The sequence below is a fragment of the Planococcus citri genome, chromosome 5, assembly GCF_950023065.1.
Source record: "Planococcus citri chromosome 5, ihPlaCitr1.1, whole genome shotgun sequence".
Classification (NCBI taxonomy): Eukaryota; Metazoa; Arthropoda; class Insecta; order Hemiptera; family Pseudococcidae; genus Planococcus; species Planococcus citri.
In genome coordinates this window covers 65,795,668-65,811,403 of record NC_088681.1, presented here as the reverse complement: position 1 = coordinate 65,811,403, position 15,736 = coordinate 65,795,668, and the positions used below count along the sequence as shown (strand labels likewise).

Sequence of the window (15,736 nt, the reverse complement as noted above, 5' to 3'; positions counted from 1 at the left end):
CATTATGATAGGTAATATCTTATTAAATACGCTTAAACTTGCTTTATTAAGACCAGTTTGATCGTAGATATAATCTGAACAAATCTACTTTAAATCAAGTCACATCAGATCCCATCATTTTCCTACATGGGATCATTCTGTTTTTGCTGATCTTCAGCTAGTGGTAGAATCCGAATCTGATCAAGTATTTGTTCGATCATAACTCATATGTAATTATCAGATCAGGTCAGATTTTAAAATTCCTATTCCATATATCCAACTAAACCTCACCAGACCTAATTAGATCTATGCATTTTCCCTTGGGATTAGATTTCTAATTGCATTCATTTGATAAAATATAATAGCCTATTCTCAATATATCCAGCTAATCAGAATTTTCTACTCCTTAAGTTGTTGGTTCTTAGGTAGGTACAATTTTCTATTGATTTAACCCTTAAAGGCCTGGATCAAACTGGAAGTGATTCAAAAAAATGCTTTCAATTTATTGAATAGGACTGACATGAATATCACTTTAATGTGTTGTATGCCCCCCTCCCCCTCAAAACCATTTTGTAAATGAGGGGTCAATTTTTTCATTTTTTTGTAAATTACGAAAAAGCAAAATACCTAGTTGGCCCAAATTTGAGGTAATCTTATATAGGTAATCGCATTCCACCCACCTAATTATTGAAAGCAAATCCTTGATGAGCCCCTTCCCATTTTTGGTGGGGCATAAATATGAAAAAGTTGAGGTAAAATACGGGCCAATGTCCTCCATTTTTAATTTTATGAATTTGTTAATATGCTTTAACAAAATATAATCACAAAGGGTATACCTACGCAGTGGGGTACAGAGCGATTTTTTCATTTTTTGATTAACTAGTTTCGTAAAAGTGGCTAAAACATGAGACACGAGCACATCAAGTGCCACATATGAGAATACACTTTACATGAAGTAGAAAGTACAACAATTATAAAATGTGTATACAAGCATGCCTCAGCTTTTTCAGGACTTTTTACTTTTAGTTGCACAAATATCTAAAGCTCATCAGAATAAATCTATCTGCCAGCAATTGGGGGGGGGGAGGGATGGTAGTGATACTTTGTGTAGAGCCAATTTCTCCCACTGAGTGCTCTTGGCTGCGCTGTATTTTGCATGTAGTTTGTTCAAGAAATCAACAGCAGCGCAGCCAAGAGCACTCAGTGGGAGAAATTATCCCTACACAGATTTTTTTTGGCAAGATGGCTGCCAGTTGGTTGTCTTACTCTGCAGGTCCAGTGTTTATAATCAGTACATATTTAGATAAGTAAGTAACTATTACACAGAAGTGCAGTAACCATTCCATCGTTTTTATTCAACAATATTTAAAATGGGGGGGGGGGGGTTCGGTACTATCTGTTTCAAGTTTCTCCGCACATCTAGATAATAATTCTCACTACAACAAATTTTTTAAGACCCAATTTCCCTACGAAAATTTTCCTACCTAACGGGGATTCGAACCCGTGACCTTTCATTCCTAACTACCTGCACTTAAAGACATGGCCATGAGTAGAATATTTCATTCAGGCCCTTGGAAGTATTTATAGGTTTATCACTGTTTGGGAATGGGATGGGAATGCTTACCAGTTATTGATGCATTGATTTACAAAAACAATGTACTGAGTACTTCGCCAACAGTACTCACTACATTCTCATACAGAGAAACTTAGTGATGCAATAAATTCATCCTTGCGATGTACTCATTCCATTATTTGATGCATTCTCTGATTCAAACTATGTAATCATTACATCAAAATGAGGTAATTTGAAAATTACTGTACTGTGCAGTAGAGGAGAAGGTACAAATATGGACCCCCCTCTAGCTTTTTGGCTTTAAAGGGTAGAAAAAATTATCAAATTTTTTTTTCAAATATACCATTCGAAAGGCCAAAGACTCTAGTATATTGTGTTAGAAAAAAAATTTTTTTGTTGAAAACTCATGGAGAAATTTGAAATTTAGAAAAGTGACATAAAATGGTACAAATATGGACTCGGGTACAAATATGGACCCCCTCAAAAAAATGAATAAAAATTTCAGAAAATTGAACACAAATTTATTTGAAGATGTTTTTTGATGCTTTGGACTTGTCTTCTTTATTAATAATACGTTTCTCGGTATTCTAAAAACCATTGAATCAAAATTGAATGAAAAAAAATTAGGGGTCCATATTTATACCCATGCAAAAAAATGGCTAAGTTTATGAAAAATGAAAAAATCATGGTCCATTTTCGACACTTTGGACTTGTCTTCTTTGTTAATAACACTTTTCTCAACATTCTAAAAAATATTGAATCAAAATTAGGTAAAAAAATTTAGGGGTCCATTATTATACCCATGAAAAAAATCGACGCAGTTTATGAAAAATGAAAAAAATTATGAAAATCAGTTGAAGTACAGACAAATATGAAAGTATATTTCGAAAGTACACACTGTAAGCTACTTACTTCGCTAATAATTTTTTTTCCAAACTTTATTTGAAGTTGATGAATTACCGAATGAAAAACTTGTAAAATTTTCCATTGGTAAGAAAATAATGCGCAAAAAAAACAATTGCTGATGAGAGACACCCAAGTTTGCATGGATCCGAAATAAGTACATGGATCATCGATACTACACTACTAGTATAATTTTTGGTACCCAGCATGACCGTAGTGCTAGTGGTTGTACACTAAACCATGGGGGGGGGGTCCATATTTGTACCTGGGTCCATAATTGTACCTTCTCCTCTAATCATTACATCAATTTCGGAACTGAATTAAGCGTTTTGAAAATCATTTCTTACAGTGTTGAAATTACTGAACTCCTGCAACTCTTCCAAAACAGCTCACCCATACTATGCAGGATACCTTCACACTCCCAGATTCATGGTAATGAGTTGGCTGATGAAATATAGCTAAGAAAGCCAGGGTTGGGCATCTATGCATAGAATAGCCTATTCTACATTTTGGTGCAGAATACGTAAAATTTGATGTAGAATGCGTAAAATGTGTAAAATGAGTAGAATGCAGCAAAATCATCCATCTGAAAGCCAAAAATTGTTTATTTAGCAAAAATGTGCCTTGAAAAATGAAAGTTCAACTTTTTTGTTCAGGAAATGAAATGTGAAATGTGAATTTGGATTTTCTTTCTTTTAATTATGTAAACTGATTATAAATAATTAAATGATGGGAAAAATGAAAGTTTTTCTAAAAAAAAAATTGTCTGCACATTCATTCTATGCATTCTACACATTCTACACATTCTACGCATTCTACACTTTTTCCAGGCTATTCTATACAATGGCTACGCGGTCTACCAGTTCTAAAATTTCAGATGCTCTGCGGCACGGGTTAATATGATTGTATTATCCGATCCGGCTAAAATTTTCAGGGATTTATTTTCTCATACAAGGGAACAACTTTGGGAGGAGGAATCAAAAAAATCCCCAAAAAAATTTTTGACCATATAAATGAGGACCACCCTAATATATATGTAACTGCATTCTTTATACTTATCGAGAAGGAGAAGAAAATGTCTTTTAAGTATGAAGGGGTTTGTGAGATTTTTATTAAATTCTGTCAAAGATATGTCAATGATAGGGTTAAAGTTTCTATACTACATATTTTCGTGCTTTCGTGCCTTTTTTTGAGTCAGTAGACACTCTCTTAATTAAGTAGTGTTTCTGGATCAGATTTTGATTCTCTTTCGACCGATGGAATGTTACCACTAAATCACTCTGGGAGTTCAGCGGTCAAGGCTCTCAATACTTCAAAAAGATTCATTGGTGAATAATTATCAACAAAAATAACGCAGCATGAATTGAATCAACTTTATTCAGATAAGTAGGTACTAAAAAACACTATAGCGACCTAAAAATAATAAAAATTCATCATTATAATGTACCTACATTTAAAGGGCCCGTAAAACATTAAAAATAAACATCTAATGTACAATATCGCTTTTATGTTAGTTCAATAAACCCAAATCTTTGAAGTGTTGGGCACAGGTTTGCTTAAATTTCCCAAATTCTTCTTCACTTCCCAAACACCACAAAAAAATCTGATCATGGTAAGCGGACCATTGGTCATTAATAATGGAGTGTAAAACATCATTTCGCATATATTTTCCACTTGCTGTATCACTTTCCAAAAAAAGGCGCAGGAGATCGGCTTGCTTAAATTTTCCAACTTCTTCATTACTTCCCAAACACCATAACAAAAACTGATCAACAGAACAGGACCATTCGTGAGTAAAATCATGATAAAATGCACTCTCAACAACAATCCCAGTTTTCTTCCAATGATCAATTACCAGCCTTTTTATCCTTTTCAGCTCTCCTTCGATTGAAATAAACGTTTCGATAAATGCCATAAATTCAACTAACTGCTCACACCATGAACTTAAAGAGCCCCAGCATTCAGGACTAAAACATCGAATCATAGGGATAGACATCAGACTACGTTTGAAATTTATGGCAAGAGCAGAGTTTTCATAAGCATCGTTAATGAACTCGTTGAATTTTATTGCATGACCAAAATGTGTTTCTCGAAAAGGAGGCTTTTCACAGAGGAAATATGACTCTAGCAATTTCTGCTTGAAAAGTCTTGCGGTATCTTCATTAAGACACAAAAAAGTCACCAAATCATTCAATTTATTAAAATCCGGCTTATGCAATAAACAGTTGCAGATATGCTGTAAACGTTCACTAGTTGCCATAATGTTATGTTTGTATCGAATAATTGCATCGCCGTTTTCGAAACATATTTCCATTATTTGTTGTAATTGTACGTTATTTTTGCAGGCGATCAAATTAGGCCAGCACTTACTCCAAAATAAGCTTCTCTCCTCAAACGTTACGCAAGTAAGCAAAGTCAGTAGCAAATCGGAAGAACAATCACGATTAATTACATTTATATTCCAAAAGTTGGATGATATTTCGTCAATTGCCGATCGCCTCAGACCATGCGGAGCACTGTGCCATATTTCACGACATAGATAAGCCCAATTCTCAGAATACTGGTGCTCACCCATCGCTCGGAGCCCATCGTTATAAAATTTAAACATATCCATGACTAGTTTGACAAAATTACGCTCGTTGATGATGTTTCTTATGCGCATCCAAGTTTGGCATATCAATCTTTCATTTTTTAAACAATGATATTTCAACAAAGTATGCATCAGATCACATTCTCCGTTATTGACAAATTCATCAAGCTGATGGTCATCGAATTTCGGCAAAACGAATTTAATAAATGTTACCATTTCACTCCTTTGAAGTCGCACAGCTTTTAGAACTTGGTTTTCGTAAGGTACGCGATTCCAAAAATATTCTACAGATGATCTATTGTAAGGCATGCAATGGTCTAGCATTTCTTCATCGACAGTATTTCCCGCGCCGGAGGTTGGTATCCCATCCAATTCATTTCTAAGGCAGCAAAAAATCCAATAATACAATTCAGGGCACTCGCCAAAATTAATACAATGCAAGCCTATCTTTTTGCATACAGAAGGCCATACTCGTCTGACATAATCTTCGAGAAAATATGCGCACGCTATTTTGAATTTCTTGGTCTTGCCCAATTTATCAGAACCCATCATGCGTTCGGCTGTCTTGGCATAATCAACAGTGCCATCGTAATCGCATACGAAGTCATCGAAGTCTTCCAAAATATAGTTTCGATGACTGTAATGGAAAGATAGTACTCTTTTGTGATGCTCTTTCAGCCACTCATCTATTGAACGTCCTAATTCTGAAACATATTTCCTGATCATGGTATCGATCGCGGTTGGTAAATCAGGATTTTTTGCCTGTAATAAAATAGGTAATTTTTCTAAACTGAATTTTTCCAATTCGTCATTCGTTCGATATTTATTTATTTCGCAGCGCCATATTTTCAAAGCAACGGCGATAACTGATAATTCTTTCAGGGTTACGAGAGTAGATTGAGCAGCATCATAGACGTGGTCGGATGGTATTTCAGCCATTTCTGCTTCTTGACTACAGGTTCAATTTCAACGCACACCTGGAATCGTAATAATATAATTAATGAAGAGGAATGAGTACTCAAAATGGTTTGCGAATTTCCTAAACTTTTCTTAGAATTTGCCGATTTTTCGCAATGTTTCTTTTTTTGGGTTTTGTTTTTCAAAATGTTCAGCAGTTTATCTCACATTTATCGGCGTTTCCCAAAAATTTGCCAACTTTTTCCTTTGATGCTTTTTTTTTCAAATTTCAAAATTTGTCACTTTTTAAAAATTTGGTGATTTTTTCAAGTCAACTTTTATAAAGTTTGGCAAATTAATTTTCCAGATTTGAAAAAATTAAAAGTAATAATTGCGAAAATGTTCAAAAATGAGAAATATTTTCACTACATTTTGAAACACATTTAGTGCCGGGTTCAGGGGCGGGGCGAGGGACTGATTCAGAGTCTAGTCCAGTTTTTTTTTGAAAAAAATTTTAATGCAGGGTATCTAACAGAATTTTTTAGACATAAATCACTATAATAATTATTCATCATTTTTTCAATATCATTTTTAACCCTTAAACACCCTAGCAAATCCTGAGATGTTATGAAAAAATGCTTTCAATTTCCTGAATAAGATCATCACAAGTATCACTTTTACTCACAGTTCACCACCCCAGCCCTTTGAAGCCACCTCGATAATGATAGACTTACCTATTTCTTTGATTATTGTCAAAAATCGAGGAAGCAAAAAACCAGATTGGGTCAATCTTGGAACTGAATGATATAGTTTCATTAGATGTAATGAATGAGTGAAAGCATAATTCCAAAGAACACCTCACCCCTTTTTGGGGGGCAAACATTGATAAAAGTTGGTATAAAATACTTGGACCCATGTCCCATTTTTGGATGAACATATTGATGGTTGAGCTTTCACAAAATGAAATTAAGAAAGGTGTGTAAATGGTGGACCAGAGCGATTTTTCAAAAATTTGATATGCTTGTCTCGATAAAAACCTGAAAAAACAGAGCATGAATACGCAGAGTACATAATATGGGAAATATTATCAAGTAGGCTTGAAATGACAGAAACAAGAATTGAAAGGAACACAGATGCTTTTAACAGCACATAAGTTCAGATAATCTACAATCCACCCATCAAATCTGTTTATCACTAAGTGGATATTCTTTCTCGATATTTGTCACCAAATAGTTACATCCTACAAAGGTTAGCAGTACGATTGTTTTTCTGCAAAAATATCGAAATAGGTTTATCTACCACTTTGAAAAGCTTTACACAGTCAAATTGCAGCACTCCCTGGCATTTCATAATGTTCAAGCATTCATGAAGAAGTCACTATCCCTTCCCGATCATAGATAATGTAGTTCTACATCATGAAAATTGCACCAGCAGAAGTCGTCGTTTACAATCACGAGATTGTGTCTAGCTTATGACTACAGGATTCAGGGAATTTGAGATTCAGTAAAAAGCTTTCAACTGCTGTTCAACCACAACTCTGAACTTTTGAATGTTTTGAGAAATTCCTGCTGAAGTTGATATTCTTTCTCGATATTTGTCAACAAATAGTTACATCCCGCAAAAGGTTAGTGGTACAATTGTTTTTCTGCAGAAGTATCGAAATAGGCTTATCTACCACTTTGAAAAACTTTACACTGTCAAATAGCAGTTGTCTGTGGCATTTCATAATGTTGAAGCATTCATGAAGAGGTCACTATCCCTCCTCGATCATAGATAGTGAAGTTCTACATCATGAAAATTGCTTGAGCAGAATTCGTTGTTTCCAATCATGATATTTCATGATGTTGAACTACACTGAAGTCCCTCGGTGGCGTAGTAGGTAGAGCCGCGGACCTCCATTCACGAGGTACCCGGTTCAAACCCAGCTACAGAGGCAAGCTTGTGCGTGTAATTAAAAAATCTTTCGTGCAATTATCAACATTACACGCCAAGTACCGGGGGACTACCAATTTAGCCGAGCTAACAGATAATGCACGCCATCTGTTAGCAGAATCAAAAAGCTGAAACTGGTTCGAGCGTCTATAGAGGTCAACACTGAGGAGCTCAGGGTCTCTAAACTACCCGGCTAGCTCCAAGGTGCTTGTGTAGATGTCACTAGAAAGCAACGGGAAACTACTAGTGGAAGCTCGAAACAACGTCGATTCCCCAGAATAATCGCAGTGGCAATAGGCATTCGCCTCACCCTGTAAGGGTACCACAAAAATGCGATTTCCAATGTCCTGTAAAGGACAAGGAACCACGACGACGACGAACTACACTATCAATGATCGAGGAGGGATAGTGACCTCTTCATGAATGCTTCAACATTATGAAATGCCAGAGAGTACACGGAGATTATGAAAAAAATTGAAAATTTCAAGTGAATGAGGTGTCGAAATCTTGAGGTTTTGAGCTGAAAAACTCAAAAATGAAGTCCTTCTGTGATTTTGACCCACAGGAGTGGGGGTAGTACACGGAGACTTTAAAAATAAAGAAAAATTCAAAGTGGGGTGTGAGGGTTTGAGCTGAAAAACTCAAAAAAGAAGTCCTTCCATTTCGAGCCACAAAAAAGGGGTACCACATAAAAGATTTAGAAAAAAATTGAAAAATTTCAAGTGGGGTGTCAAAATTTTGGTTTTTTTGAGATGAAAAACTAAAAAATAGAACAATTTTTTGATTTTTTGACCCATAGAGAGGAGTACTGAATTGAGAATTTGAGAAAAATTTATAAAATTTCCGAGTAGGGTATGAAAATTTAGATTTTTTGGTTAGAAAAACTCCGAAATACAGATATTTTTTCTTCTTGATCCATTATGAGCAGGAGGTATTGAATGAAATTTTTTTATCAGGTTGTCACAATCTATGTTATTGTTATTTGACTGAAAAATAGAATAGAATATTGATACAAAACATAGTACAGTATATAAGTTGGTAGTTGGTATGTCTCTCCTCCAATTTTAAAATTTTAAACTCGTTGAGTTTTTTTGGGATTTTGTCCAAATTTTGAATCTGCCCAGAGTAGAGAAAGTTTTCGTAATTAATTTTTTCAAAATTGGGAGCTCCAACTCTTTTCAGAATTATTTAAGCGTTGCAGTTTTTTCAAAAAAATCACTACGAAGAAAAAATTTCATCAAAATCATTTTCATTTGAATTGTTCAACTTCCAAGTTTGTTTGTAATTGTGTTTTAAAATTTGAAAAGCTTGAAACAGAACTTCCGTGCTGATGAAAAATGGAAAATTAAAAAATGAACAGTAGCCCTGTTTGTTCACAGAATATCTCAATTTTGCATTTCCAATTTTCATTTTAAATCTAGATTTTTTCAATTTTTCAAATATTCTCTACTTTCAGATAAATGTGCTCGGTGGCATATCCCTAACGACCTCACAAACACATACCAAACAACTTATTACGCAATAATATAAGCAAAATTTGACATTCACCCCCTCCCCACGCTTTACACCTCCACTCTTATAAAAAAATGACGCCAGATTCGAACTCTACGACCTCAAAAACATACCAATCGACATATTGCACGATAGTATGAGAAAAATTTGACACTTCCCCCCTCCCCACGCCTCACCCCTCCACTCTTTCAAAAAAAATAACGCCAGATTCGAACTCTACGACCTCAAAAACATACCAATCGACATATTGCACGATAGTATGACAGTATGAGCAAAATTCGACATTTCCCGCCTTACCCCTCCACTCTTACAAAAAAATAACGCCAGATTCGAACTCTACGACCTCAAAAACATACCAATCGACATATTGCACGATAGTATGAGCAAAATTTGACACTTCCCCCCTCCCCACGCCTCACCACTCCACTCTTTCAAAAAAAATAACGCCAGATTCGAACTCTACGACCTCAAAAACATACCAATCGACATATTGCACGATAGTATGACAGTATGAGCAAAATTCGACATTTCCCCCCTCCCCACGCCTTACCCCTCCACTCTTACAAAAAAATAACGCCAGATTCGAACTCTACGACCTCAAAAACATACCAATCGACGTATTGCACGATAGTATGACAGTATGAGCAAAATTCGACATTTCCCCCCTCCCCACGCCTTACCCCTCCACTCTTACAAAAAAATAACGCCAGATTCGAACTCTACGACCTCAAAAACATACTAATCGACATATTGCACGATGGTATGAGCAAAATTTGACATTTCCCCTCCCCACGCCTCACCCCCCACTCCTACAAAAGAATTCCAGATTCGAATTCTACGACCTCAAAAACATACCAATCGACATATTGCACATCGATGAGGGTCGAATCCTAATTAGGGTATCACCGTTTTAGGCGGGAATCTGTGGCCCACTGTGTGGGCTATATGGAAAAGCCTAAAAATATGGGCTGGTCGAGCCCAGACGGACACAAATTGATGATCGCTGTTTAGTATACATTCTGATGTACAACTTTATGCGATCAGTTTCTCGGACAACGGAAACAGCTAGCGAAAAACGGTTTGAAAATTCGAAAAGTAGTTACTTTTTTGATCAGACATGATGATTTATTCCGATAAAATATCACAATTATATGTAATCAACAAATACGAGTAAGTACTTATAATGCAGCAAGAATTGAATCAAGTGTATTTAGATAAGTATACTTAATAGGTACTAAAAAACACTACAGCGACCTAAAAATACGAGTAATAGGAATTCATCATTATTTATGTAATATATTATAAAGGATCATAAAACAGTAAAAATAAACATCCAAGAAGTACAATATCGTATTCACGTTAGTTCAATATACCCAAATTTCTAAAGTGTTGGGCACAGATTATCTTAAATTTTCCAACTTCCTCACCACTACCACTTCCCAAACACCACAAAAAAATCTGATCAAGGTAAGAGAACCATTGGTCAGTAATTACGGATTGTATGATATCGTTTCGCACAGATTTTCCAATTGCTGTATCACTTTCCAAAACAAAGCGCAGGAGATCGGCTTGCTTAAATTTTCCAACTTCTTCATCGCTTCCCAAACACCATAACAAAAACTGATCAACAGAACAGGACCACTCGTGAGTAAGACCAAAATTAAAGGCACTCTCAACAACAAGCCCAGTTTTCTTCCAATGATCAATTACCCGCATTTTTATCCTTTTCAGCTCTTCTTCTGTTGAAAGAAACGTTTCGATAAATGCCATAAATTCAATTAACTGCTCACACCATGATGAGCTTGTAAAGCCCCAAAACTCAGGTGTAAAACATCGAATCATAGGAATAGACATCAGATTATTTTTGAAATTTATGGCAAGAGCAGAGTTTTCATAAGTATCGTTAATGAACTTGTTGAATTTTATGGTATGACCAAAATGTGTTTCTCGAAAAAGAGGTGTTTCACACAGGAAACTTGACTCTAGCAACTTTTGCTTGAAAAGTCTCGCTGTATCTTCGTTAGGAAAGCAAAAATTCACAAAATCATTCAATTTGTCAAAATCCGGCACAGACAATAACCATAGGCTGTGATGTTGTACATGTTCGCTAGTTGCCATAACGTTCTGTTTGTATTGAATAATTGCATCGCTGTTTTCGAAACACATTTCCATTATTTGTTGCAATTGCACGTTAGTTTTGCATCCGATCAAATTAGACCAGCACTTACTCCAAAATAAGCTTCTCTCCTCAGAAGTTGAGTACGTAAGCGCATTTAGTAGCAACTCGGAAGAACAATCACGCTTAATTACATTTATATCCGAGAAGTTGGATGATATTTCTTCAATTGCCGATCGCCTCAAACCATGCGGAGCACTGCGCCATATTTCACGACATAGATAAACCCAATTCTCAGAATACTGATTCTCAACCATCGCTCGAAGCTCATCGTTATAAAATTCAAACATATCCACGACTAATTTGGCGAAATTACGCACGTTGATTATGTTTCTTATGCGCATCCAAGTTTGACCTATCAATCTATCATCAAAACAATAATATTTCAACAATGTATGCATCAGATCATGACCTTCGTTATTGAAAAGTTGATCAAGCTGGTGGTTATCGAATTTCGGTAAAATGAATTTAATAAATGTTACCATTTCACGTTTATGAAGTCGCACAGCTCTTCGAACTTGGTTTCGGTAAGGTATACGATTCCAAAAATATTCCACCGATAGTCTGTTGTAAGGCATGCAATTGTCTAGCATTTCTTCGTCGACAGTATTATTGCCCGCATTGCGGTTGATTGGTATCTTATTTAATTCATTTCTAAGGCAGCAAATCCAATAATACAATTCGGGGCAATCGCCAAAATTAATACCGCGTAAGCCTATTTTTTTGCACAGAGAAGGCCATACTCGTCTGATATACTCTTCGAGAAAATATGCGCACGCTATTTTGAATTTCTTGGTCCTGCCAAACCTATCAGAACGCATCATGCGTTCGGCTGTCTTAGCATAATCAATAGCGCCGTCGTAATCGCATATGAAGTCATCGAAGTCTTCCAAAATATAGTTTCGATGACTGTAATGGAAAAGTAGTACTCTTTTGTGATGCTCTTTCAGCCACTTATCTATCGAAAGTCCCAATTCTGAAACATATTTTCTGATCATGGTATCGATGGCAGTTGGTAAATCAGGATTTTTTGCTTCTAAGAAAACTGGTAGTTTTTTTGGTTTAAATTTTTCCAAATCGTTATGCGTTCGATATCTATTCATTTCGCAGTGCCATATTTTCAGAGCAACGGCGATCGCTGATAATTCTTTCAGGGTTACGAGAGTAGATTGAGTAGCATCATAGACGTGGTCCTGGTCGAGTGGTATTTCAGCCATTTCTGGTTCTTGACTCGGTTTATTCAATTTCAATGCACACCTGGAATCGTAATAGTCTAATTAATGATGAGGAATGAGTATACTCAAAAGGACTTATCGAGGTTACCAAATTGGTTGAAATTTGAATAGGTAAGTTTCCCGTATGTAAATACATTAAATCGTAGGTAGATATGTGTAACCAGAAAGAAATTATTATTTTTTAAAAAAGTACGTACTTGATCAGTAAAAATGTTCAAAATAAGTCCTAAAACTGATATTAACCTTCGCAAATCCAAATTTCGCCATTTCCAGCCATTCTGGAGCCTCCAGCGCTATTTTTCAATTTCTCCAGAATTTTGAATTTGCTCAAGAAGGCGTGAATATGAAGTTGAGCAGCTAAAAATCGAGTTGTGTGTTATACTCGGCCTGTTCAGCGAATTTATTCACATTTGAGCCGATTCTGGAAGGAACACCTCAAGAGTGGGGTTTGACCAGCTTTTTTCATAATAAAAATATCCAAAAATTAAAAGGAGGGCCAAGAAAGGCTGGAAATGACGAAATTCGCTCTCGTGTGATTAATTAATGACAAAATACAGCGACTCGCGTAAATTTCAAAAATTTTCTCACAAACGAGAAATTTTTGATTTTTGGATAGATATTTTTATTTTGAAAAAAAGCAGGTCAAAAAACCACTCTTGAGGTGTCCTCTCCAGAATTGGCTCAAATTTGAATAAATTCATTAAACAGTTCGAGCATAACACACAACTCGATTTTTAGCTGCCCAACTTCATATTCACGCCTTCTGGAGAAATTGAAAAATCGCGCTGGAGCCTCCAGAATGGCTGGAAATGGCGAAATTCGCCCTCGTGTAGTTAGTTCATGACGAAATACTGCGATTCGCGCAAATTTCGAAAATTTTCTCGCAAACGGTAAAATTTTGATTTTTGAATATTTTTATTTTGAAAAAAAGCTGTTCAAAAAACCACTCTTTAGGTGTCCGCTCCAGAATCGGCTTGAATGTGGATAAATTCGTTAAACAGGTCGAATGTAACACGCAACTCAATTTTTAGCTGCCCAACTTCATATTCACGCCTTCTGGAGCAAATTGAAAATTCTGGAGAAATTGAAAAATAGCACTGGAGGCTCCAGAATGGCTGGAAATGGCGAAATTTGGAGTTGCGAGGGTTAATATCAGTTTTAGGACTTATTTTGAACATTTTTACCGATCAAGTACGTACTTTTATAAAAAAAGAGCATAAATCACCAAAATAGTCAATTTTGGATTTTCAAAATTTCGCCAAAAATCGAAAAATGAACTTGGGCAGCTGAAAATTTAGATTTGGGGATCTTGGAACATGCTCTTTCCAAAAATCGCGGTCCCGTTCAAATCGGAAGCGGACACCTCAAGAGGTTCCCTTGTAAGTATTTCGGAGCCTTCTGCGCCTTTTTGGAGACTTCAGATTTTTTCAAAATGCCACATAATCTGTCCGAATTAACTTTAGCATGTAGTTTGCAGCGTTAATTTCGGCTTTCCAATCACAGGTGATGAAATTTCGGGAAATTTCAAGTTTCAAAAATCTGCTGGAGGCTCCAGAACTACTCAAAACGGTTTGAGACAGTTTCTAATCGAGTTGGCAGGTCAAAAATAGGATATATCCCAAATTTTAGATTTCTAGGTCAATTTAGTAAAATTTTGATTTTTACCCTCATTTTAGCCCTAAATTTGATTTTCAAAAATTCACCAAAAATCGAAAAAGGCATCATTTTAGCACTTGAAATTTTGGTATGTGATGAACTGTCGCCTACTCTTTCGATCTATCATTGAACGATTAAAAAAATTTCGTGCAAGTCCTATGTTGGAACCCAAAATTAACGATTTCGGCTGACCTGTCAATCAACATTGCCGCCATTTTGTCAGTAGGGCCATTTTTTTGGAGGACAAGGGCTAGAAATATTCCTCAAGATTGATCCTTTGAAAAAACGTTTCCCCACGGGATCATCGTTGGAGGGGGGAGTGCAATGGATCTTTATGCGGGCCCCTCAGTTTTGTAAATGCGCAAAGTTTACAATTTTAGTTAAACCACTCTAAAACTCCGACCTCAGTGATAGGTTTTAAAATTCATTTTGAACCACTCCAATTTGATTTTAAATTAATGGAAAAATCGTAAAACTTGCCCGAAACTGTAAAAATGCCGAATTACAATGTTTTTGGGTCACGTGATAGTGAGAACGCCTCGCTAAAAAAAAATCACTCATGTACCTATGCACTTTTTTGAAGATTTCATTTTTTTCGCATTTTCTGGAATTTACAAATTGGTTGAAAATTCACTTTTGAACTCAACTCTTGTACAGGCTGGAATTTTAGGTTAACAGTCTAGAACAGTTGACAGAGCACTCAATAAACACTGACTAAAGTTAGAGGTTCCAAAATTTATTTTTGGCCCCTCCAAAGCGATTTGAAATTTCCGGGGAAAATTTAAAAATCGCTGGAGAATTCAAGTACCAAATTGTGTATAAACATCAGATACCTCATTTTCAGCGAATTTTCAAGTTTTCATGCTACAAAATAAGTTACATAAATGTGTATCGATTTGTTCCTCATTTGCATAATTTTTCATCAACACCAAACAAATCACTCAGTTTCAAGATTCATTCTCCAAGTTTTTGACGCCTCAAAGTTTCAGCTCATACGGTACCCTGGTCGAAAAATGATCCTAATAACATTATTTTTCAGCTTTGAAGAATGTAGTTTTCTAGAAAATTTAATGCAGAGAACATTCGATAAAGACGTCAATTTTTTAGAAATATTCGTGCTTTCTGAAGAAATGTCTATAGTACATATTTTCAGGCTATTGTGCCTTTTTTTTGTGGCGGTATAGACACTCTCTTGATACATAGCTGTTTTTGGACCAGATTTCACTCGCTTTCAACCGATGAAACGTAACCACTGAATCACTCTGGAGAGTTTAAAGGTCAAA

General features: G+C 35.9%; 1 protein-coding gene across 6 annotated transcripts in view; it reads right to left on the bottom strand.

Annotated features, from left to right (window-relative positions):
• LOC135848253 (uncharacterized) overlaps window positions 1–15,736 on the bottom strand; it is a 260,195-nt gene that overhangs the window by 81,368 nt on the left and 163,091 nt on the right. Inside the window, exon 4 of one of the 6 annotated variants that reach the window (XM_065368097.1) lies at window positions 3,855–6,022. The exons of the other annotated variants lie outside the window; for them this stretch is intronic. Coding sequence (XP_065224169.1) covers window positions 3,966–5,984 — 2,019 coding nt within the window. The 5' untranslated portion in view covers window positions 5,985–6,022 and the 3' untranslated portion in view covers window positions 3,855–3,965. Of the gene's footprint in view, window positions 1–3,854; window positions 6,023–15,736 lie in introns of those variants that run through there. 6 annotated transcript variants of the gene reach the window in all.